This window comes from Heliangelus exortis, chromosome 4, assembly GCF_036169615.1.
Source record: "Heliangelus exortis chromosome 4, bHelExo1.hap1, whole genome shotgun sequence".
NCBI classification, from domain to species: Eukaryota; Metazoa; Chordata; class Aves; order Apodiformes; family Trochilidae; genus Heliangelus; species Heliangelus exortis.
The window spans coordinates 15288470-15314142 of record NC_092425.1 but is presented as its reverse complement, the minus strand read 5'-3'; the positions used below and the strand labels follow the sequence as shown (position 1 = coordinate 15314142).

The 25673-nt window shown below is 35.3% G+C and overlaps 1 protein-coding gene across 2 annotated transcripts in view; it reads right to left on the bottom strand.

Annotated features, from left to right (window-relative positions):
* Positions 1 to 3720: 3720 nt before the first annotated feature.
* Positions 3721 to 25673, bottom strand: part of TLL1 (tolloid like 1) — a 126617-nt gene continuing 104664 nt past the window's right edge. For both annotated transcript variants that reach the window (XM_071743118.1, XM_071743119.1), the window contains 6 exons: positions 22630 to 22810; positions 16033 to 16158; positions 14520 to 14647; positions 10047 to 10260; positions 6686 to 6936; positions 3721 to 5776 (listed from right to left, as the gene is read on the bottom strand). In XM_071743118.1, coding sequence (XP_071599219.1) covers positions 5642 to 5776; positions 6686 to 6936; positions 10047 to 10260; positions 14520 to 14647; positions 16033 to 16158; positions 22630 to 22810 — 1035 coding nt within the window. In that variant the 3' untranslated portion in view covers positions 3721 to 5641. The remainder of the gene's footprint in view (positions 5777 to 6685; positions 6937 to 10046; positions 10261 to 14519; positions 14648 to 16032; positions 16159 to 22629; positions 22811 to 25673) is intronic.

The window sequence follows — 25673 nt, the reverse complement described above, 5'->3', positions numbered from 1 at the left end:
TACTTCAGAATTTCGACTAGAAATACCCAGGTTGTAGCTGTAGGTCAGTATTCTTTTCTTTTTATTGTAAGTGAATATTTTGTCTTCTCTAGCTTCAGTTCTTTTAATTACAAAAGTGTACTGAATTCATTGATCAGGTAAGAAATTTTTTACACATAACTGAGTGCATAGTTTCATAACTGAAAGGCACTTTTAGGTACTGCTCCTGCTCCACGAGGCAACATTCTGTAAAATACAGCTCCTGATATTTGAGAGATGGGAATATCAAGCTTGGTAAACTAATCCATCTGACACCAAAAACATCTCCTAAGAATGAGTTTAAATACTGTGTTGTTCAAATTAATTCTTTTGCTCCTAACATATATTCTTGCAATGTGTTCTAAACAATTTCACGCTCCTCTGTGGAAATCACACTGTATGTGAGAGCCAAAATGTACTTTTCCCCAGTAACTCCATTTCATTTCCCTGTGTGGCCATTTATGTGACCCATGCCTAGAGGGCACCGATTCTAGTTACCATGGAGGGAGAGAAAGGTCATTGAGCATAAATTCCTAAATATTATCAGCATTACCTATATTTCAGAAGTTGCTACCAAAACACTATCTAACATATGCTCATGGAGTCAATGCACAATCGAAGTCTGGCTACATCAGTAGGTCACTGAAAAAAAATTAAAAATCCTATTTTCATGTATAAATATCGTATCGCCTGATCTTGTATTAGGATGCCAATTGATAGATTACAAGTGAAAAATATGAGAAAACAATTGCAGAAGAAACAGAGACCTAAGCCTTCCTAATGTTTCCTTTCTCTGTTCACTCAGTACCAGTTTACCCTAAATATTTTTTGCAACTGCCATAGCTTGCTTCCTTTGTGAACCCAGGCTGAGAAATCACAGAATACCTTGCAAACATTTTTCTGTAATTTCTTTTGTTCTAATCAGACTTAATTCACTCTGATTCCATGTAACAATAGTATTAAACAGCTGCCTATTATTTTAATTGAATTAGTTCACAATAAGAAATGTTGCCCTAGTATTCAATTTAAAGCAGCAAAACTTCTGAGTACTACAGGATTAAAAAAAACTGATCCACATCTAGAGCAGCTATAGCCCAGTGTTACTCCCAGTAGTTACTTAGGACATGTTATCATTAGAAGCCCAAAGCAATTTCTGACATTGTCTTCAGTTCTCTGCTTGAAAAATTCACTGATAAATGTAATTAATCATCTAAATCTTCCTTCAGGTAAGTGAAAGAAATAGAGCATGAAGCATTTTTAATGCATATGAAGGATGCATCGAAAAATTAATATAGCATCAACAGGTTTTACTTTAGAGACTTTTTTTTTTTTTTTAATGTAACCCAGTTGCTTTTGTGGTATTTTTGTTTCCTTTTTCCACATATTTTATTTGTTCTTGGTCCTCTTTCTTCTTTAACTAGTTAGTTAAGAATTGAATCCATCACCAGTGATAAAATCAAAATAAGAGCAATTCCTTAAATAAGGTTGTGGCGTTCAGTATGATCATATAAATTACTATGACAAACCCCATCACCTCCCTATTGCTCATTTGAACTGAAATTAAGGAAAATTGCCCTCTGGTTACTTGTTAGGTCTAGTTTTAAGACTGAATGTTTTCCTTGAAAGTATATACCAATACCAGGTCCCTAAACTCTGAGATCTGTAAATTCTGGCAAAACAGAAACATTTAATTATTAAAGGAAGTTCCAGTGTGCCTCAGCAGTGAACACTCTCTATGGTGGAGCAGTTAGACTTGGCACAGCACACAACCTGATAGGTCAATGACAATTTCCTCCGCTATAAAAAAATAAGGTGTGCCACTTTCAACCCTAGCAACATAGCAAAAATGCAAAAAAAATATCCCAGGTGGATAAAGCTTCCACCCAATTAATCTAATATTTTACAGTGGTTCAAAAGCAATCTGCTTTAAACGAAAAAGTAAAGCTGCACTGCTATGCTAAAAATCTGATCTGGCTCTCACCCATGCTTAGGTCAGCTCTCTGTTTCTTGGGTCTCGGAGCCAAGGCAAGATTACTTAAGTATGTTGCAGATTATAACAGAGGGCCAGCAAAGAACAGAGTATCTGCTATGTGTCCACTTACCTTGCTTTATCCACTTTAGAAAGACACTCACAGCTCTTACGCAAGGCAAGCATTTTAACTGACTTTCACTCCCTTTTATTATTTTTTTTATCTCTCTCTTTTTTTTTTTTTTTTTTTTTTTTTTTTAAGGATGGAAGGAAAAACTTGCACAAAGGTATCTCGCTTTTATCTGAGCATGGTACTGATCACAGACCCATCCCCTTAACACTTTATGCTGAATTTAACAACGTTAAAGAATAAGCAGAAGCTCTTTATGAAGCTATGAAGAAAGCTTTACAACATGGTACAGGAAAATTGGTATCTTACCCACAGTCAAGAAAGATTGTGTTAAATAGGGAGTAAGTATCATCTTCACCCGGACAGGAGCATTGCCAGTAAATGCATTGTAACCAGGAATTGGAGGTGGATCTCTAGCCCATTGGATTTTGTGTCTTGTTATGTTGAATACTCAACAAGCAAGATCTTTGATCAATGTGTTGTGAACAAATCTCTCTATTTCAAATATTTCTTTTAATATCTCACATTGCTTTTCACCAGCACAAATTATTTTTTCATTGTTTCCTTATGTGCTTTTCATTTCATAAGGAAACACCTTCTAGGATTTGGAAATAACTACATTTTTAGTAGCATCTGAATGCTGAGGCATTGACCAGGAACACAGCCAATGAGAATTTAGGATCCATATGGGCCATTTATCATTAAGAGCCCCTTCCTCATTTTCACCACTCCTAAGCATATGGGATTTACAAAGGAATAAGTAGCTAGAGAAATTAAACTAAACTCTGCATTCTAAGTTACGGCAACTCTCTTCTGACTTCTAAATATGCCATGTGAAATAGTCCCAGACATACTGCACTCAGAAGAGGCACTTTGGTATGACAGCAAAAATACACCTACCATGGGGTCTTGGAAATACACCATATGGAATTCTTGACCCTTCTTGTCCAGTCTGACCTTCTTACATGACTACTCCAGCTGTACTATTTAACATAGAACAGCAGGATTTAAATACAGAGGAGCCTGCAATAATCAACAACAAAATTCACTTTTAAGAAATAATAATAACCTTGGCTCAGCACTGTGGTTGCTAGAATATTCCCAAAGGGAACAAAAAAAGATTAGAGAGAATGAAAACTTAAAATATTTTGTTTAGCAAATGGAAGAGAGAGAATAGTAAGAGGAGGCTGGAACAGAGAAGTGGAAAAAAGCTAACACTGAAACTTGCTCCTGCTGCCTGCTTCAGACTTTCCCAATTCATTTTAAATACCTGTGTGTGGAAGAAACAGCTGCTGCTGCTCATTTTTCCTCTCAGAAATTCAAGCACTGGAATTCCATCTGGATGATTAATTATGTATCAAGGTTAATTTTTTTTTTTTAAACCTAGAATAATATTTCTGCCTGAATTTTCTAGTAAAAAATTTTTGAGTTATTAACTTCTTGTGCAAAAACCCTGAAAAATGAAACAAACCAAAGGACAGTGGAGCAGCATTATGAAAATACAGAAACTATTCAGTGTTTGAACTTCACACACACAACCTGTCCGGAAAGGAAAACAATAATATATGAGCAGTAATAATTTTGAAACAACCAAAGATACCTATACAGACATTTTTGTGGTTTATTTTTATAAAAAAAAGATCATATTTATTAGTGCCAATGTATGTTCATAATAAGGTAACAGAAACTAAGCTAGTCTGAGTAGCAACTTACATCAAAGGTTATCAAAATAATATTTCCTGTACGTGAAACATAGCACTTCATTTAAACTTGACTCTTGCCAACTAGAAGTCCTCTGTATCTGTCTATGAAGCCTTTAAAGAAAAGTTGCTACAGTCAAACAGGGTCCTGATAGAACTTGGCACATAAAGAAACAATTCAGTTTTCACCCACACAATACCTCTCACTCTCCTGGAGCACTCAGTCATACAATACTTACATAATGCATATACATTAGGACTAAAGCCATGTATGGCCTAAAGCACACAGAATTATCTCAGTTCTAAGTGTAACATATCTCTACATCAAAAGCAGGTCACTGTATTTACAGCAGATGATCTTGCTCTGCAGATGGGGCTTTCACTTGAAGATCCTCTTGTTAGCATAGGCTGAGATGTCCAAGTCGTCAAATTGTTTATCAAATTAGAGGTGTATCTGACTGTGTGCGAGGACACTAAGGCAATAGTAGTAGTTGTTCCACAGGACTAATGCTGCCATTGCAACCCACTCTCCCTCAGAGTGGTAAAGCCTTCCTTCTCCAGATGCAGCCAGGAGTAGTGAGACATTCATGACCTGCAAGCTGTTGGCTCAAAAGTCTAAAACTTCTTGTTTTTCTAATGTTCATTTTTAATGTTCATGGAATAGCACCATAGGAATTCACTCTTCATAACAAACAAATCCTGGGTCTGTTGTTTTGTTTTGCTTTTTTGCCATCACAGATACTCCTGCTCCCAGAAGAAAACAAAAACAAAAACAAAAACAACCAAAACTCTTTGGGAGACCTCTTTCTTGGATACTACTGTGGCTTCACTTCTGATTAACTAAACCAGACAATAAGCTCATTCACAAAGAGGTCCGAAGAAATAAAGATTAGTAGTGGTTTCAAATGTACTGCCAAAACCAAATCCAGTAGAAGGAGTTTCAAGTGATCCTTGACTATTTCTGCTTCTTGTGGATATAGATTTTTATTCAGGACAGGCTTTCATCTCAGTTTCTTTCTATGTTCAGTGCAAAATAAGAGCACATCATCAGAAATAGCTTACTTAACCAGTAACTGAACATTTTCAGATGCTTACACTGTTCAAATTCAGTCCACTAGTGATGACTGATGTAACAATTCAGACTTAGTCACTAGTAAAACAAAATACTCTAAAGATCAACTATGTTTCAGAAGTAGGACTTTCCAGTTTCGAAACACTGATAACCTGGTAAGACAGATGAATCTGTTAAAAACACAAAATAATGCAGAAAGACCTTCCCATTCTGTGTCTTCTTTCAAGTCCATGTACACACTGTATGCAGGATACAAAGTCAAAGCAACTAGATGTAAGGACAGTATTTAGAGTGTGTGACCTGTAAGAGCTTTTTTCCCTCCTGGATGCCATACAATTGTCAGAAGGAAGAATGATCTGCAGGGTCACTTCCCCTCAATGCAGCCGATTGAATCTGCATACATGTATGACAAATGTCAAACTATGACCAAAAGCTTTTATATTCTTCCTGCATGCAAAGTCCTTTCACAAGCTTTGCAGAGACAGTCAAGTATGGAGGCTGCGAATCATCATCTTGATTATTCCACTGGGATAGGTGATTTTTTACTTTTTTTTTTTTTTTTTTTTTTTTTTAGTTTTAATTCAGTCTCTAGTCTTAGAAGTCGTCATTTCAACTGAATTCATGTAAAACAATTGTGCTAATAACTTTAGTTAAAAAAAAAAAAAAAAAAAAAAAAAAAGACATGCCTTTCTTCCTTTCCACTGTGTGTTTATTCTTTTTCACTCTCCTTTTCTGGCATAGAGGTTCTTGAGTTATTTTTTGGTGTGCACACTATCTGGATATTTTGTACTTCTGAAACGTATATGAAAACCTTTCTTGTTGATCGTGTCATCAGTGTGAAAGTGAAGTAAAAGGGCTTCCCCTGCTGAATAAATTTCTTCTGGTGGCTAAAATAAATGAATAAAGAAATAAATAATCCATCCATTCTGTGTATTTATTCTCCTTGCTCTTATGGACATTTCTCTTTTCCTGTTTCGCCTTGCTGTGCAATCCTATTGGGTTTCCAATGGTACCATCTGGCAGAATACTTCTGTCTTATTAGACTCTCAGTTACAGGCTAATAATTTCTGAGGCTGTGAAAATGTGACAACCTAAACTAGAGGCTGAAGGTAAGGGAAAATCATTATGTTTGAATTTTTATCTACCAGCAGAAAAATTATGTATTTTTCCTTTTGTTATTATGGTGCATTTTTTCAACCTTGAGCTTGGGGCCCAAAAAGTGTTTTTTTTCACACAAGCTAAATAAATGTGGCACCATGCTTTCTGTATCTCATTTAACTAATGCAATTTGTATGGAGTATCTCTGCAGCCTTTTTTCTTATGAGACAAAGAAAACAGAGCGCTTTTGTCCTTCCCAGATTTCTTCTATAGTTCTTCCAGAGTTGTGTAAGTGAATATCAGCATATTATAAAATGCAACTTCTTCTTTTAAACTGAAAAAAAATTTAACGCGATAATTTCCAACACTGGTGTGTTTTTCTATATAGAAAAACCCATTTTTGGGTGCTGATAAACACTCCACTGTCAGCTATGTAAAGCTTAACATAATATTACAGTGTTTTGGTGAAAAAATAGATAAGTGTATCTACAGTTAAAAACATTGAGGGCATCTTCTAGCACAAGCCTGAAAATCTGTATTAAAAAAACCCCAACATAACTGAAGCAGATAATTCTTTTCTTCATTATAAGGTGTAGTAGCTGAACCTCATCCCTTCTTGACTCTTTCCTTCCTCTGCCCTGCTTTTCTTTTTCCTTTTGCTGTGGGAATAAAAAAAAGTGTAGTGCCTGGTTACTTACCCCAGATCCACAAAATCGACCAAGCCTTACAGCTGTCTTATCATGACCATCAAAGAGCTCCACATAATCATAACCACAGTCTGCCTCTTCTTCAACCTCAAAGGTCTGAAACATTAACTCAACCCGATAGCCACGCTCTGCCACCAGCAGCCAGTCGCAGTCTGCCTGAACAGGATAGTTGTTATCACCAAACTGAGCATGGGAGTACAGATCTTTGGGCTTGGTTTCAGCTTTCAGACGACCACCACACTCTAAACAGAGGGAAAAAACCAAAACAAACAAAAAAGAAACAAACAAAAATGAAACAAACAAACAAACAAACAAAAAAAGGACAATGAAGCTTATTCAGTGCATTTTATTTTCATAGATGCTTCAGTCTTCAGGCCTACTGCATTTTTATTCTACAATCAGGTCAATGTGTGATTAATCCACACAAAATTACAAGTTACATTTTATATCTACAGAGGCTTGAGCATATTTCATACCTTTCAAGCAAAACACAAAAAACCAGGAAACACCAAAGTTATAAGGAATGCGGTTCAAAAGGTACGACATTATTCAGTTGGGTACTTGAGAGGTGTCTGTGGCCAGCAAGGCAAGAGGTCTAAGTGGGGTGTCCACTTTTCAGTGGTGACAGCCTTTCCACATATGTTAATGACACCATGTAGAAGTGTCAGGGAAGAACGAGCTCTAGCAAACAGGGAGTTGGCAATCAACAGGAGCCAGAGCAAAAGTCTCGTGTTTCACAGAAGTGTCAGCTTTAATCAATACGCAGTGCCTGCAGAGCCAGCTCAGTACTGAACACCACTGCCAGGTTGAAAGCTCTTTTGCTGTGTAGGTCATGGATGGGAGCAAGTCTTACCCTGCAAAGACTGTGGCCAGGAGAAAGCTGCTACTACCAGAGAAAGCCTTGCAGCTGAAAGCCTGCTCTCGAAGCAAGCCCTAAGCTGTATTGTTCTATAGCTTGCTCATAACTGCTCATAAATGTTCATAATTTAAATCTGAATGAACTTCATTGTGTACTCCAGTAATTTGTTCTTCATCCAGTTTGCACAAGGAGAACAGAATTTACTGAAAATGCACTGAACAAAACCAAACAAACCTGGATACAGTAGCTTGTACTCTGCCCTTTGAATTCAGCTTCTACTGAACTTAATTAAGTTGCTGAATTCAGTCTGAATTCTGTCTGCATTTTTATCAACTACAGCTAGTATAATTTGATCATTTTATAACAGCCTGAAACAAATTGTCTGCTATGTCTTCTCTGATGTAGGCACGATGTAGACATCTGACTATAAAGAAATATGCCTTTTTTGTAAAATGCTGTTGATCTGACTGCTGTAGACCAACTAATGAACAAATTCACTTTCTTGTTTCCTGAACTTTCTAGGGGCTTATAGGCTGCTTAAAAAGACAAAAGCAAATCAATCAGTAGTCACTTGACTGCTTAACAGTCTGGACAGATGGGAACAGGTTAAATCCACACTACCTGAACTTGTGAAGCAAGATTAGGAATTTGATTCAGCATTGTCATTACTGAATTTTATAGTAATTTTGGAAGCAACACGGGAGCTTTTAACTCATATGTGTCCAAGGCGGAGGGCAAAAATGCCCACAAGATACCCGTGTTTGGCTGCAGACTGCAGGAAATGGATGCAATATCCAAGTTGACTCTCATTGAAACACTGCCTCAAAGCAGTGAGGTGCTGGTGAAGAGCTGTTAACTTAGTGAGCAGTTTGCTCAACAGCAGTCAACATAAACATATATCCTCTCTTACTGAGGCAAACTTTATAATTTTTACAATATTCCTAAAAATTGGGCAGATTTTATCCTTCAGAATTTCCCAGAAAACACTCATGCATGCTAAGAAAGCTTTTTACAGTTTAGGCTCATAAAACTCAGCAGAATACATATGAGGGAAACTCCAGCAAGTCATAACAGAACTAGCAGTCTTTGAAGACAGGGAATATAAATCTGAACTTCTTTCAACATAATGACCACTCCAATTCTGCAACATGAAAGTGAGAAGAGTGAGACAGTAGTTCTACAATAGCTGCTTCTAACAAGAGCTCTGACCTTGAACTAGATACCCCAAGTACAATTTTAAAAAGTATTACCATTTCTATCTAATTTTCAATTTCAGGGAAGGAAAACAATGTCATACTTGTAAAAAAGGATTTCCCCCATGAAAAAGAAATCCAGTTACATGTAGTTACACTTTTCAACTTTTCAGGCTCAGATCATGAAGAGTGAATATTTCATATACTGTTCCTTACTGTCTTCCTCTGAAAGGCACATTAAACTAATAAAATTTTGGAATTATTCATAGAAAGCAAAAAAAAAGAGAAAAAATGCTGATGTTGATTTATAAGGATTTTTTAGCTGAGAACTGCACATCAACTTCATTAACATTTTGGGTAATATCAAACGGTATTGACAGTGACTAATGACCCTGATTACTATCTTCTATTAACTGCTTCATCAGTAAATATTACATATTAGAACAGATATTTATAATAATTTTCTGCATTAATATCTTTTGCCAAATACTGGATTAATAAGAATGAACTTTAAAACGTAAAGACAAGGCATACATCACAGCTGAAGAAAAAAAAAACCCTAACACCTTTTTTTACACCAGGTACTGGAAGTTCAGAGATCCAGCACTAGGGGCCACTATAGGCCAAGTAACGTCGGGAAAAAGTATTGGTGAACACCTTTTGAAAATAAACCAAGAAAACTATTAATGCAATTGCAAAACGCTATTTTTAATTTCAGTGATTTCTCCAGAAGAAAAAAAAATGGTAAACGAGAAGATTATATTTTTATAGCCTTAAAAAAATCTTTGGTATTTATTGTTTTTTCTTTGGCTTATCTTTTATTTTTAGCTCTACAGGAAGGTAATAGCTCTTTACACAAACCCCAAACTTTTGCTTAAGTTGTAAAAGAAAAGTAATGGAGCTGCATCACAAGCCCCGATGAAGTATTGCCATTACAAATACAAATACTACTGAATCTTTTCTGGTCATACAAATCTTACTTATCTCTTAGACTGTCCATACCATTATCTTCTATTTACTGAATTTTGTTTCAAAATTTTTGTTTCAAAATCTTTTAATCATTTACCTAGAAAATTGAGAGAGATACAAAGAGAAAAAGAGGAGAAAAAAATGTCTAAAGTATCAGAGAATACATTCTGCAATCTCTGACTTTTCCTAATGTTCTTAAGGTTTCATTAGATTTAGTTGTAAAATTGTCTTATCTGTTAAATCATCCTAATCCTATAAAAGAAATCCCTGAATATCTTCCGCTAAAGAACAAAGGGGAAGTTATTAGAAAAGCACATCCTGATTTTCTGACCTGTAGAGTGTGTTGCTTGGAAGCCTTTTCTTTGAACTGATGCATCAGAAATGAAGCGGAGAAACATTTTATTGCCAGTAGCAATTAGAGGTTCTGGTATCTTATTGCCGCATAAACGTCCCAGAATTGGTGATTTTTCACTTTCACCATCAAACACTTCTAAGTGGTCATAAGCACATTCTTGATGTTGTTCTATTTCAAATTCGTTGAAAGTCTGGGGGGGTGGAAAAAGCAAAATTACTCAATGTAGTACTGTATATGTATTTCAGAATACCAAGTAGATGTAATTCAGATGACAGATTTTAGCTGCCCCTACAAGCTTTGAATGAGATCTTGATTTTGAGGAAGCGGAATGGGAAGACAGTGAATTTTAAGAAGGCCAATGAACATCCATAACAGAATACTACATCTAGATTACTGACACTTTCTGTTGAATTTGTACCATTTGTAGGATAATTTCACAGAACATTCCAAACAGCCAAAAGCTGGTGATCTACAGGTTCCTCAAATAGTAGAGGACAAACAATGCAAAACAGTACCTCCTCCTCCCTCTTTCTTACTTACCTCACACCTCAACTAAAGCCTTTGAAAAAAAGCTTTCCACATGAATGGTTACACATGACAGTTTTACATTCCAATTAACTACCTAGAGATTTATCTCATTATTGCAATGCTAAAGGTATTTCAGGCTGCAACCTTCATGCTAAGATCACATGTTTGCTAGGGAAATAATTGTGAAAAATAGCAAAATTTTGTTGATTGTTTACTTTTAAAAAATCCTAAAACTTATCTTTTGCTGTCCTCCACTCTCCCAAGAACTTTCAGATTGCTGACACAGTTTGAACACAGCTATGGCAAACTACTTAATTTCAAACCTGTCATGTTTTTTCTACACTTCAAAACATTTATCTTAGTTTCTAAGTTTCTACAGATCCTTGGTTTCTTTAAGTGTTTATGGCAGTTTTTAAGGACTAATTTGGATTTATTAAAAATGGAAAATTGCAAGTCCTCCAGAGCAGAACCTAGTCAACTTTTAAAAACTTTAGGAATTTGGATTTCTCAAACTAAGTGTCCCATGGTGTTTCCTAAAGGTGTACGCCATACCCTGCAGAAACTGCTAGAACACATACAACTAGTAACTGCTTTCCAAATATAGAAGAGTCTCTTCCAAGACTGGACTGCTATCAACATATTTATTTCAAGTGGACACCTAAGATATTTCAGGTAAGACCTTTTGACCAGGGCTAAATTTCAACCAGAAAGTTGAAGATTAAAATCCAGTAATTTCCTCTCATACGTATCTTAGTGAAATTTCAGAAATAATCCAAAATTTAAGGTGAAATTTAAAATCTGTTTCACATAACAAAATAATAAAGAAGCACCGAGCATAAAGATCCCATGGGTAGTCACACAGCTGACTGTTTATGAAAAAAACAACAAACAAACCAATAAAGAATTAAGAAGAAATAATTAAAAGGAATAAAACTGAGCTATCAAATACTGAGCATATATCATAATTATTCATTCTATCTGGTACAACAAAGCAAATTTGGCCTAGCAAATCCCTTGTGGAATCCAGCCACTGTGAAATGTGATGGTAATTTATATTAACAGCTGACCTAAAGGAAATATAAAGAACTAACACAACATATGTTACCCAAAGAACTGGAGTATTCAGAATAATACTTTTGCTTTGTGAGAAGTAAAGAGCTGCATGATACGGTGCGTATAGGCTCAATTTATAGGAAAGTCTGGGGGGTTCTATGGAGGGAATGAAACTGCAGAGGCAGTGAAAACAGCTGTACAGCAGTCATCCTGCTGCTCTTAAACTGTAGTCAGCCATCCTACATTTATGATGCCAAGTATGTGTTGTCATATAAATGACAACCCAAATAAATAGGATAGATTAGAAAAAAATCAAAAACAAGCCACACACATGCAAAACAACCAAAAAAACAAACCCAAAACCAAGACAAACAAAAAGCTGAAATACTTCACTGTAAAATGGAGTTAGTTAAATATAGAATTGAGTCAAGCCTACTTGGAATCAACAGGAGCAATAGATCTGATCCAACAGCAGCCTGCAGAACTTTTTCTTTTAGAGGAAAATATTATCATTTTTTTCACTTTCTATCAGTACAAACAGATCAATTCTCACCATGAACTGTTAAGTTACACCTATTATTTTTAATATTTGACTTATGACTAGGATTTCTAAGCCAGCAGGAAGTCCCAAAAAGAAGAGCAGAAAAAAGTCCTAAATCTGTTGTGATTTTAACAATTATTTCTTGCGATTACAGAGAGAAGCAAAATAATTTATTTTTTAAAGGAAAAAAAAATCTTAAGTCTTTTAAAAGCTCAAAATGCCTAATATTTCAGAACACCCAGAGCTGACCTCTATTTCTCTAAAAAGCAGTTCCCAGCAGTGGGCTAAGAGAAGGCTTGAATAAGAACTGACACAAACTTTCCTTAAAGCTGAACATGACTGAGTATTTGCTGCACAACTTTCTCTCATTTAGTTCCAATATAATTCACAGATGATTTAATAAATTGGTAGTATAATTAAATCATACTCTGTCTTCCTGAGACAACTACTTTTGAATACGCTGCCCACCATAACTACAGTCCCCATTTTCACTGTCTTATTAGTGGGAATGGTATTCAGAAATGCTTCATACAGCGTTTGAACACCCAGCCCATTCTATCTATAGCACTCAACTGGGTAGATAGGTTGGTGGCACTTATGGATAGCTGCCTGAGCAGGACACTTAAGTCTGTCTCCTATAAACATCCGGATGATTAGCTATGAAAATCTCCCTGCTACATACATTTTCAAAGCCATCTTTATCTATACATTTCATTTAAAAATACTGAAGTGCATATCCATTTTTTTCATAGACTTCTTAATCATAGCAAATGATTAATTTTAGCCTTTACAGGAAGAGGCTTTTCAATTATTAAAAGAGTGAGAGCAACCACAGTAAGACTGATTTCTGTACACATACCCCTCTCAAAAAATGAAGTGCAGCCTCACAATTCATGTGGTTTGTTAAAAGGAAGAAATCAATTCTCTTCTTGGTCAATTTGACTGTGAGAAGTAAACTCAAATATCGTGTGAAGGTCCAAGAAAAAAAGATTTATCCATAGTGGAAGTATTGTATGAGTATTATTAATATTTACATGGCATGTTGCTGTACTGGAGAGACTTTGGTGATACTACACACACATCATATATTGACTGTACTGATTTGCACAGAAAAGTAGGCTTCAGACTCTAAGTAATGAAGAAACTTTTGAAAATTCTATCTAGTAAAATTTTAAGTTTTCCAATTTAATTGGTAAAAGCCAACTGAAAAACCTTTTTTGTTTAAATCACAGACCATGTGAAATTTCACTGAATAAATCTGAATGCTGGAATTTTGCCTGCTGAATTTAAAAGTACTGAAAAAGCTTTCCCAGTAACACATCCATGCTTGGATGGCTTTGTTTATTTAGGTAGGATGAAGAAGATGCCTGAATCAAAACCATTTTTCACCCTTTGAATGGTCAGAGCATGCACACCACCCATTTTATGCAACCCCAACATACCCCAGAACCATTTAACCATTTTACTAGGGTGAACAGGAATGACAAGATCCCACACCAGCATCAGTAGCAGGGGCCATGGTTTTAGCTAAGGCAGGAGCTACAAGATAACAATATTCCTTTCATCCCTGTGTCACTATTGGTTACTGCTTCTACATCCCTCTTCCTAAGTTTTTTTGCTCCAAAATCCCTGTTAAATATATTAAAAATATTAATAACTATTTAAAAATGTGTAAAACCAGCTTTAGTTGTGACTGTCCCCATAATACTCTGGCTGAATGAATAATGGTGCTGATCTCAAAGCAGAAAAGCTCCCTGCTCAGGTCCATGCCTTTGGCTTACTACAGAGGCTACAAAAAAACTCAGTAGGTCTGCAGAGCTCCCTAGGTTCTGCTACCCTGTCTTCAGCAACTGGCATTGTCCTCAGCCAGCTAAACACAAAGTTAACTGTACTTAGGTTGCTCTTCTACTTAGGCTAAAATTTGGAGCTGTTTTTAAATTACAAGTCTAGATTTTTTGTTATGTCTTTTATTTTTTGTACTTTCTTTTACTTTTTACTTGCTTCTTCTGTATGTTGGAGTTTGCATAAATGACCTCTGCCATATTTTTCAAAACTTTGTGCAAATTTTATGAACTGCAACAGTGATACAGTGAAGTCTGGCAGGAGGAAAGTATTCCTGTCCAGAGTATTTACGATCACCACAAACTTAAATACACAGCTCACTTAAATACACAGTGTTGCTGAGTAGCCCCAGTTGGCCAGTAATCAGTAGATTTTTTAAAACATTTTACCTACAGGCTGCAAACTGACAGTAAAGTTTTGTATTATTGAGTAGTCACTTGAGAAGTGGAATTAAAGAGAATAAGGAAGGGTAGGCAGACACTCACCAATTTGACCCTCTGCCCAGGGGTGGCACTGATTTCCCACGTGCACTCCTTTCTGCTGGGGTACTTGTCAGGCCAGTTGGGACTTGTGACAATGCCGTTGGGACTGTGGATCTTCTGTTCACACTCAGCTGTGCCAACAGTGATAGCATCAGTTAGTCTGGGGGTCTGCATTCAGAGGTAGCCAGAAAAGTATTATTTTTTTTTCAGAGGACCTCCTGAATGGAAAGGATCTTGAGGAAGACAGGTAAGCACACTCTTCATGTGCATGATTATGTTCTCACCCTTTGGCAAACAAATTAACCCAACATGCTTGTTTATTGACTGTTGTGAAACATACACTATTCACTATTGTTTAAAATGGATGGCTTTTTTTAAAAAAAACCAACAACACAAAAACAAACATTATAAATAATATGCATAAAATAGGTATTAAAATTAATCAAATATTTTGCTATTCCCCCCCACTATACACAAAAATAAGTATGAAAATCCATATAAAAAATCTTGCCACTCCAACTTCAAATCATATTTCTTGAACAATTTATTCTTCTCTCTTCTTGCTAATTTTCATACTGCAGCTACAGAACAATCATATGGATTTTTAAACCACAGTTTCTATGGCCGTATACAAAACTAGAGAACAGTTAAGACTTAACTGTATGTACCAAGTTTAGTCATTCATATTGTAGCTGAATCACCGGAAGAGCATCTCTGTGAATAAATAAAATGAACTAAAACTTAAAGCCCAAAAGAAGCCAGTTTCATTTTTCTATTTTGTTTTGTAACAATCTCAAATTGCTTTATAAACATCAGAGAATTATTCAACAGGAGTCTTTTAGAGCAGGCATGTATGATTCCAACACCAGTGACAATGAGGCACATCTTTACTTGCACATTAAATCCACACTAGAGTACATCCTTGAGAAATTACAGGAGCTCACATTATTACATGCTTGAGGTTCATTTGCAGATAATCTAAATTCTACTTAAGCTCCAAAGTCTACTCTTTTCTTGGAGACAGCTGCACCTTGAGACAACAGACAGGAAGAAAGATTCACAGGGACTTGACTGGAATTTAGATTATATGAGTATGCCCCTTAAAATAAACCCAGAAAGGGTAGATATGGTTTCAACCTGACCGCAAGGAAATTAGTTGCTACTGATAGGAGCAAACAACAACTTTACCAGGCTTGTCTCCAGAAAATTTGTCACTGTGGTTAATACACCATTAGATAAATAATCTAGCACAGCTTTAAATATTTTACACTTAACAGCTATTACAGGTAGCACTCCCTGCCAATGATCTCAAGTTTTCCAGACTACATTCCTGTGGACAGCAAATGCAGCCACACACAAATTCTGGGGACTGATGGGACAGGAAGGAGTGAGTGGGGGAACATTTAAGCCTGAATGTCTTATCAGCCATTACGAAGATCTTTCTCTTTCCTTTGGAAGGAAAGCTGCAGAGATCTTTCTGTCAGACATGAACAATTCAACTAACTATTCTACTTACCCTCCTTGCAGTCGTGTTTGTTTTCATGTAGCACAAATCCATTTCTGCACTGGCAAACATAGCTCCCAACTGTGTTGATGCACTCATGCTGGCAGCCACCATTGTCCTTTGAACACTCATCCTTGTCTACGAAAAACACAACAAGGTTAGGTGAGCATCACAGCCAGCAACAGTCCTCGTTATAAAAAGGCAAGAAGATTTAGCAGTGTTTAACAGTGTTTGAGTCCAGAAAAGGATAAACTAAAGGCACAGGCACTTGTCTCGCAGTATGGCAGCTTCGTGGTACCTTATTTCTAACCACTCACTGCTGAGCCTGTAACCTTGCACAATGGCATATAGTCTGTGTCATCTTTCTAGAGAGTGAGGGGTAATACCCAGGAGAGAGGAAGATTAGTAAAACAAACAAGCTAAATCAAAGCAGATAAGGCAGTTACCAGTATTTACTCTGCAGTTACCAGTATTTACTCTTTCAAGTGGACTACCTGGTGCAATTTCATAAATATCTTATTCAAAGTTTTATTTCAGTAAACAAAAGGAGTGTAATTTATGGACAGCACATCAAATTTTCCAGCTTTATGCATGTTCCACAGTTTAATAGTGGTATGTTGAAAGTAATACATGGGCCAAACACGGTTTCAGGTTCTACACATCAAATATGCAAGAAAAGACAGATTTAAAATAAACTTTTTTAGTAAACTGATTTTTTTTCCCCAGTAGAGTGACATTATGATTTACTTTTAATTATTCTGGATGTTACAGAATACCAGTCATTGAAAATTGTACAAAAAAACCTGGCATTACTTATCTCAGAGAAATCGACAATACAGCATGCAGTTCTGTTTATTAACATATAATTATTTAGAAGAGCTTTTAGTGTGTTAGAAATAAAACAGAGAGTAATAGAGAAAATATGCATTAAAAAACCTGCATTAAACAGTGACAAATTCATTGCATGGAAAAACGCCAAACTAGATTAACAGGCTGTCATTCTAGCAAGAGTCCTCAGCTGCCACCCTTTTATGTCATTCAGCTGTTGCCATTTTAGGTGAAGCTGGTCCATTTAAAAGAAGCAGATTGCTCCTGGCATATACATATAAATACAAGTATATATGAATCCACATGTGTATATCTATTTGGATGTATAGACATATATATATAAATCCTGAGATATAAAAATATATACCTATAAAAATATATATAAAACCACAAACATGTGTGTTAAAAAACCCTGTATATTACAAATTGTGTCATTTCAACATGCAAAAGAAAGAAGGAAAAAGAGCAAATAAACTGTGGTCATCCCAGAGGCTCAGCTATTGCAGGCTGGAATGCAGAGTGTTCACCTCCTTCAGCCTCATGTACCTTAGAAAGCAACAGTGAGTGTTATCTCCAAATTAGGTAAAATGCAACATTTCAGACTATAGTAGGCACAGGAAGCATTTCGATAGATTACAAGCCACTATGGATAATATAAGTCCTTTTCTGTTGTCTTATTTATGTACTTTTTTCCTTGCCGCTACTGACACTTGAATTCAGGAACACAACAGAGGAAGTTTGTAGTATAATTGCACACACACCAGCTTTCTCTGGCAAAATGTATGCAACACTTGACCCCTCGACTTGCAGGTTTCTCCATAAAAACAGCTTCTATTTACATTATTCGATGATGACGTACATTATAGAAAAATTCTGCAAGTCAAACACAAACACTCACTGCATTTTGCCTTGTAAATATGAAATCTGCTTGCACTGAAAGTTTTTGGAAACTTTCTGAAGATTTAAACAGATTTGAAGGTTAAGAAACATTTAAAAACATAGGTAGCTCACATAATCATACATCCAAAAGCTTCTACTAGTTGCAATTTTGTTGATGAAAGAAGCATAAAAGCTCCACGGTCACTATTTATGAACCTTATGATGTGAAGAATAGTAGCAGGCAAATGAGAAAATATATATGAACAGAACTCATCTAAGCATTAGTTTCTACCAAAATAACAACATAAGTAGAAGGCAAGCTCAAGTTGCATTTAAATTAGGCTTTCAAGTATAGAGTAGGTACACGAATTCTAAATAAAAACCCTACCCATCTTCATCTTCCTCCAAACTGCGTGAAAGTACTGAAAAGTATTTCAACATAAGCTTAAATTCTGTAAAATAATGTATTCAGATACAAATGCATAAGGAAACAGTCCCATGTTGGACTTTCTCTAAGATAAACAATGGACAAAAGGTAGAAAGGGAAAGCTTTACAACATACTTGAACCACAATAATTACTTGTACATGGTTAGTCAAGGATGCAACTGTTGAACAAACCTTCCTCACACTTCAGAACTGGGAACAGACTTGCTGTCAAACTGATTGCTCAGTTTCAAAATTCATGAAAAAACCAATTAGCCTGTATTAGTTACAGGAACAAATGTTTTGCCATGTAAAAACAAAGCCATTTGTTATGCTGACAGATGGAAATGAGTCTCCCCATTTTGAATGGATACTTTCTTTCTTTTCTCATTTTAGTACTCAGAACAGGGAAATATCCATCCTGAACAGAATGTTAGGTTGAATCATTCAGAGGACAAACGGTCATACCTCTGAGACCCTCAGAGGCCACCACTCTGTGAACAATACGTAGTTGGCCTGAAGGGACCTGTATCAAGTCCTTGCAGGATTCAAAACCAAAAATTTTCTCTTTGCAGCCAGCTTTCTTGTCTGTGAAAAAAAATGTACCAGGATGGCACCAGAGATGAGTTTGTGCTCCAAAACAAATTTGCTCAAGGCTAGAAACATTCTAGCTTTCTCTTTTTAACTACTCAAAGAATCATCACCCAAGAAAGAAATCTCCCAACAAAACTGATTTCTATATTACATCAAATACCATGTACATTTTGAATAACCATGCAAAGTATCGTGTTTATTTAAACCACTGAAGTAACTCTAAAACTTACGATAAATGAAGCAGTTTAGTGACAGGTTATCATTGGGTATTAATTATGCAACCAACCAAAGACTCATTTAAATAAATGATTAGGCTACATTCTCAGAAACATCACAGGGGAGAAAAAGTATACATATATAAAATTGTTATCTTTTTCCTCCCTAGCATCAATTTACAGGCATATTTTACACTTCTCTAGCCTTCTGGGCCCAGCAGACTGCAATAGGTCACTGTCTTCTAACAAGAGAAAGAAGAGAGAAAGAAGAGATAGAAGACAGAAGAAAGAGAAGGAGAAAGATCAAGACCTAATTAGGGGAAGGTTTTAGTTTCGAAGCCTGCTATCTTTTCAGAAATTTCAGAAAGCTCTAATAAAAGCTTTAAAAATTAATATATCAGGGCTCCCTAATTTCTTCTCTTTATCCAAGAAAATCAATCATAAATATATAAAAGTGTGTTTGCAGATTAGCTAGATCCCTGCAAAGGCTCCCAAATGAGCTTTCTTCAGAACTGCCCCATCTAATGCAAATTTCACAGAATGTTGGGGAAAAAAAAAAAAAAAAAAAAAAAAGAGTTTCTCACTTTCCACTAGCACCTGCCTGTCTGTTAACACCACTTTACAGCCAAAAATGTAATTATATGTTGCCTTACATCAACATAAATACCTTCTCAAGGCAGGTCATCTGTTGCCCTGCGTCACTGTTTACTTTCACAGTTTATCACAGTGGGTTCCAACCAACCAAAAACTGCTTTCTGTTGTCTGAGCTGGAGTGGGGCCATGTTTTCTCAACTGTAGCCATGCCTGCAGAATTCACTACCAAAAGGCTTGCAAAAAAAAGTTTATTGGCTTTGCTTGAGGAACCCATTACAGTTTCTCATCTTCCAACTAATCTAGTTTATCCACTTGTCTCTCTTGCTGAGCATAGCCCTTGACCAGCTAACAGGCTGCAAACTGAAGCATCTTACTCATTGGTGCTTATTTTTCATGATGTAGGTCTTAAAACTAAATGCTTGCACATATTTCTGTTGTAATTTAATTAATATAATGTTAAACACCAAGTAAGTTGGACACTAGCACTAAGTATATCTCCACAGATATAATTCTGAAAGTATTGCATTGTGAAGCCAAATATATAAATAGGCAAAAAAACTCCACTTTTATCAGCTGTCATGGTGCTGTAACTTTAATACTGATCAGCTGTCAACTCCCAAAAGTCAAAACACTTGAAGTCTCAAGCTTGCCCTCAATTCATTTCCATATTAAGGAATTAAGAAAGTTAGTGTTTTCTGACCATTATTAGAGTTTTGTCTGATGAATTTTTTAGAGATGACAGGCCCTTTTTAGATACTTTAAGTTCAAAGTTTGATTTGTCTCAAGCATAACAAAGTTTCTGTTCTGATCAGGAAAAATTGTCAAACACAGATAACACAGAAAATTAGAATCTGCTAGAAGAGACAACAGCTGGAAGAAAACTGACAAAGAATAAAAATAAAATTTAAAGTATCTGAATTCCCAAAAAGAGAGAAGAAATTATGGCAGAAATGTATTATGATATATTCACTAAATTTATATGCTTACAGACTCAAAGCCTATATCAAACCTTCTTTGAAGGGGATATGCCCAGGACACATCACACATTTCCATTCATTAATAATCACGTAAGTTCAGAGTTATCGCTGGCTAACAACTTTATTCTAGTGATTTAAGGGGTCGTCTCAAACTTATATTTTTCAAATTACCAGGAAAAATCTGTTTTCTCCAGGAGGGAAGAAAAGGAAGCATATTTTATTCAGAAATGAAACAGACAAGGAAAATAATTGTTCTGAAGGATTACAACTTGATGCTCTGAACTCCCTGAATAGTCTAGTCTTTCCCCAACATACAGCATTGGTCCATTTCTTCCTAGAACCCACTCATAATGTGATCAGATAATTCAAACAATCACTAAAATAAATAAATAATTTTTTTAAAATGAACCATCACTTTAACAAAAGCCCAAATTTAACTGACTGTATGCATATAAATACTCAGTATGTCAATAAAACACTACTTCTGAGCTGCAAAGCTTAAATGAATCACGAAGCTGTCACTGCCAGTCTTATGTGGCATGGCCGTGTAGATCTTGAAAATAAATAACTTAATTTGCAGGAGATTTTTAGAACTGGAATGCACCAATATTTCTTATAAAAATTCAAAATACATGATGATTCTTGCTGATGCTATTAGGCCTATATGAAGACCAGTTGTGTAACTGTTTCTAGAAGGCAGTCCTATTGTATGCTTTTCCTGCCAATAATTAGTTAACCTTGAAAGCTTATTGTAATGCAATATATAAATTTAAAGTAAAAAGTAATGATGGATCTGGAAGACTAAAAGTAGAAAAATGCAAGTACTAAAAAAAGATCATATGGTTTAGAAGAGGCAGAATATTTGTTAATCTCTTTGCATGAGATGAAACTTTCTAGTCTTCCATAATTGCTTAAGAATAACAAAGTAATCATAATGAGAAGATATTAAAAGTCTAAACTATTTTTCTTGACAGTTGTTTTCCTCACTTTCCAAACCATATCGATTATACAATTTACTGATTGTTATTACTTGGCTATATTTAACTTACTAAAGCTAACCAGTGAAATACCATTTTCATTTCAGCTTTGATAGAATATTTTAGCAAACAAACACTAATAACAGTGCCTGGTGATACATTTTGCTACATACTAAAAAAAAAAAAAAAATAAATCAGGATTCTCCAGATCCAGATCTTTAATTGTTACCAAAACAACTCAGGGCAGAATTCAAATCCCAAATGCTTCTGACTTGAAGTTTAGGGAGGTGGGTAGACAGGACTTGTGTTGTTTTACACAAGATAAAATACTTAGGCACATGTGTGTGTCACTAAGCAAAATTTTTTTAGGAACACTAAGCAAAATTTTTCTATTAACCCCAAGTGGTATCTTGCCAAAAATTATTATAGTCTAGACTCAATGAGCAATTGCAAAGATGACTGTTGTTTATTTCCTGACATCTTCAGCTTCATTCATGTCTAACTTGATTCACTGATATGTGTCCTCACCTTGAGGACTGAGAACTTCCATCACTCTGATCTGCCTCAGTGAAATTACTCATAACTAAGACATATTTTTTCATATTTTTTCAAGAGTTTTTTAAACTGTTCTTCTGCAAAACTTTAAGTGCAAACTTTGGCAAGACAGAACCCATAATGTTAAATAAATGTTGTAGCACAAAGTGGTAGTTTCATAATGAATGCATTATATTAAGAGATTTGAGTGAAAAAACCACGAGTGCACACAGTATGTAATTCATATTATGTCCCAACCGTGATTTGAAAAAACAGCAACAAAAGTTCAATAACACTCAGTAAATTTGCTTTTTTTCCTCTGTATCTCACAAGGTTTGCGTATCTTCTGTTGCTTAAAAAAGTATGTGTTCCATAGGTTTCCCTAAATACACAGACATTGCAATTCAGAATAGTATTTTTAGACAGGAGAATCATTTTATAGTTACGGAAGTAAAACAAAATCAAAGATATGAGGAAAACTATAAGGGAAAAGGCCGCTCAGTTTCATATTAAAAAAAAATATTCACTCCACCTCATCAGTGTAAGCTCAGAGTCACTCACAGGTATGCAAGAGTGATTTTCTATACCTGAGAAGAAGTGTGCCTTGAAGCCTTTTTTTGACACAGTGTTGTCAGATCTGAACTCAATTCGCATGTTGTTGTACTGAGAGGTGATAACTTCAGGCACTTCTGTACCACAGAATTTACCATGGAGTTTAGAATCAGAAGAAAGGCCACTACGAATCTCCACATAATCGTATTTGCAAACCTGAGAAGGAAAATAAATTATTTTGGCAAGTATTCAAAAGAAAAGCATGAAGGTATTTACAAATGCAAGAATTCTGATTTGTATATGCTGCATAATAATTGCATAGTATCTTTTTTGTTGGTTTGTTACACTTTTTCCTTTCTGAAAACATTTGTAAATGCTTAAAAATGTTCATTGATTTTGTGTAAGAATATTTTATACTACCTATAGCTGTTCTATGCATGACATTCAGAACCATATTTTGACAGATACGTAGTAACTTAGCTGGGTTTAGTTTCTTAATTTTAACATGCTTAGTGATGTTTCCATAAAATTCCAGTGACATTACACTAGTATCTGGAAATATTCACCTTAGAAAGCATAAATATTTTTCTGCTCTAAAACACATATCTAGAACCTGAAATACCTGAAATACTGCTTGTATTTCACAGATTATAAAAAAATATTAATTTTCTCTAAGAAACGTGCCGGATGAGGTTTTGCCATAATGTATTTTTTGTTTACAAATATATAAATCTGCACTATTAAAACTATACACCTTTCTTTAACAGTAGACAGCCATAATTTGCAGGTCTGATACATGTCATTTTCACAAAGAGGTTAAGAATAAAATACAATAAAACAATGTAATAAAAAAAACCTTACGCAAGGCCTACTGCTCGTGATAATACTTTCAGTGCATAATCCCTTGGCCAACCTAAAGCCTTTCACCCAAAAACTTTTAAGCTTCTTAGGCTCAACCATCAATCATTTAATCAAAAATGTCCCAGTTGATGGCAATTAATAGCTTAAGAGAAAGCAGTGGCCAGGAGGATTCATACAGAGCTTAGATTGTCTACTAAATCCAAGTTGTTTTTCATAAATTGCTATTTATAGTCAGAGAAGATATGTCAGAGGAACTGAAGGAGAACTATAGAAAGGGACATTTGGGCCTTTTTTTCCTCCTCCTATGAAGTATTAAGTGATTTTCAACATTTCCAATTAAAAAAATGATAATACAGTATACACAGAGATTAAATTTTAATTGTTATTGGAACAATTCTTATATGTTGCAGTGTTGGAGAGTGACTAATTCTAGTTGAAGCTACTTTTGCACAATATAAAGAACACAAAATTTTATAAAATTCGAGTTACTGCCACATATTAATCTATATTATTTCTAAGATAAATTCACATTAATGCATGTAGCTTTCAAATATAATTCACAACATTAATAAATCCCAGCAATTTCAGCAATACATCAGTGGTGAGGTTAAATGGTTTAATGGCTTTAGATTACAAATGAAATGTAATTTCAGGTAGGTCTAACTTCCTTCATACAGCACTATATTAAAAACAAATAATTACAGGTTAAATGTAAGATTAAGATTTGAAATAGTAAATGTAAAATATTAACATTGTACTATTGGGAAACACATATTAAACAACTATATTAAAATTAAAGCATTTTCTAAATGTATACATCTTATGTCTATAGTCAGACAATATCTTAGAGTGCTCCAGATATTATACATATTTTTCTGATTTTCATTGGTATCACAGATTCTTAATAAAACTACTTATTAATATAAAGCTGAATCTGATTTAGTAGGCACAGGAGAGGATCAAGAGAAAGTTTTAAATGTTGATAAATATTATATATATATTTTCCATATCTGCTGAAGTTATACATTTTGTATGACCTTAGAAAACTGATTTAACTTCAGTATACCCCAGGTGTCTTCCTTAAAAATCTTACTTAAGTATAAAGAAAATGCAGGGAACATGCTTCCTGACTTGTTCAAACACTAACTAAATTTCAGTTTTTGGGATTTGCAAGATTTTTTACACCTTTTGCCATTCTTGTAACAATGATAACAAGACATGAACTTAATGTATCAGAAATTACTAAAGGCAAGTTGAAATTTCACAAACTTCAGAATCCCCCAAAGTTATTTAAAAATGCATATTCCAGATTGCTGCCTCTGAAAATAACTGAGATATTTTGGAGAAGCCATGGCTGGGTTATTTCTTAGTTATAAATTAAACTCCAGTTTTTCCCACTTCTTATCTCATGCTCAAAACAGAGCACATTTCCAAATCAAAAAACATTGCTACAAATTTATTTAGACAGAAATTATGTCATAGCATTTGGGTTCTTAATGCCACATGAAGAATTTCCAGATCATCTCGATGGCTACAGCATATTAAGGCTGGGGAACTCAATGGTATGACAGAGTAGTGCCTCAGAAAACAGAACAGAGTCTGCAAAGTTGATGATAAAGCTCATATTTTACTAATTTTTCCCACATAAAAGACACAGGAACCCCACCACTTTGTTAAAAGCTGTAGGGAGCTGCCCTTAGCACATGGAGAGCTCTGCCCTCCCCATCTCCCCCCATCATGGGGATGAGGACTCTATGCCTCTGGGGGCTGCCCAGCTCAAACACTGCTGCTGTTTTCCTATGCCTCATTTCTGCTGGTACTGCTCCTTTTAAAATATTCCCCCATGAGATACTTCTTAAGTGATTTAAATGCTTCCTCTCTTCATTGCTAACCAGAGCTTGTGCATATTCTTTGTAGTCATAGTCTGTAAAGATGGTTTGGTTTCTCCACATTTTCTTCTCTTGAATTCTTTCCAATGCCTCAGCCATTTGCTCTGTTTTACTTTGTTGATTAAAAAAAGTCAGCAGAGACTCAGCAGAGAACATTTCTTTTAAATTTTTGTAATAGATATACATTTAGATGGTATGTGAAAGAGAGCTAATTCTCTCCATGTTTGTTTTGAAAGAACCCAGAAACAGTCCCAAAGCAAAACCCAGAATGTATCTACGGTTATTGTCAGTATAGAAACAGTCAAGCAAGGGTTTCATACAAGAGTATC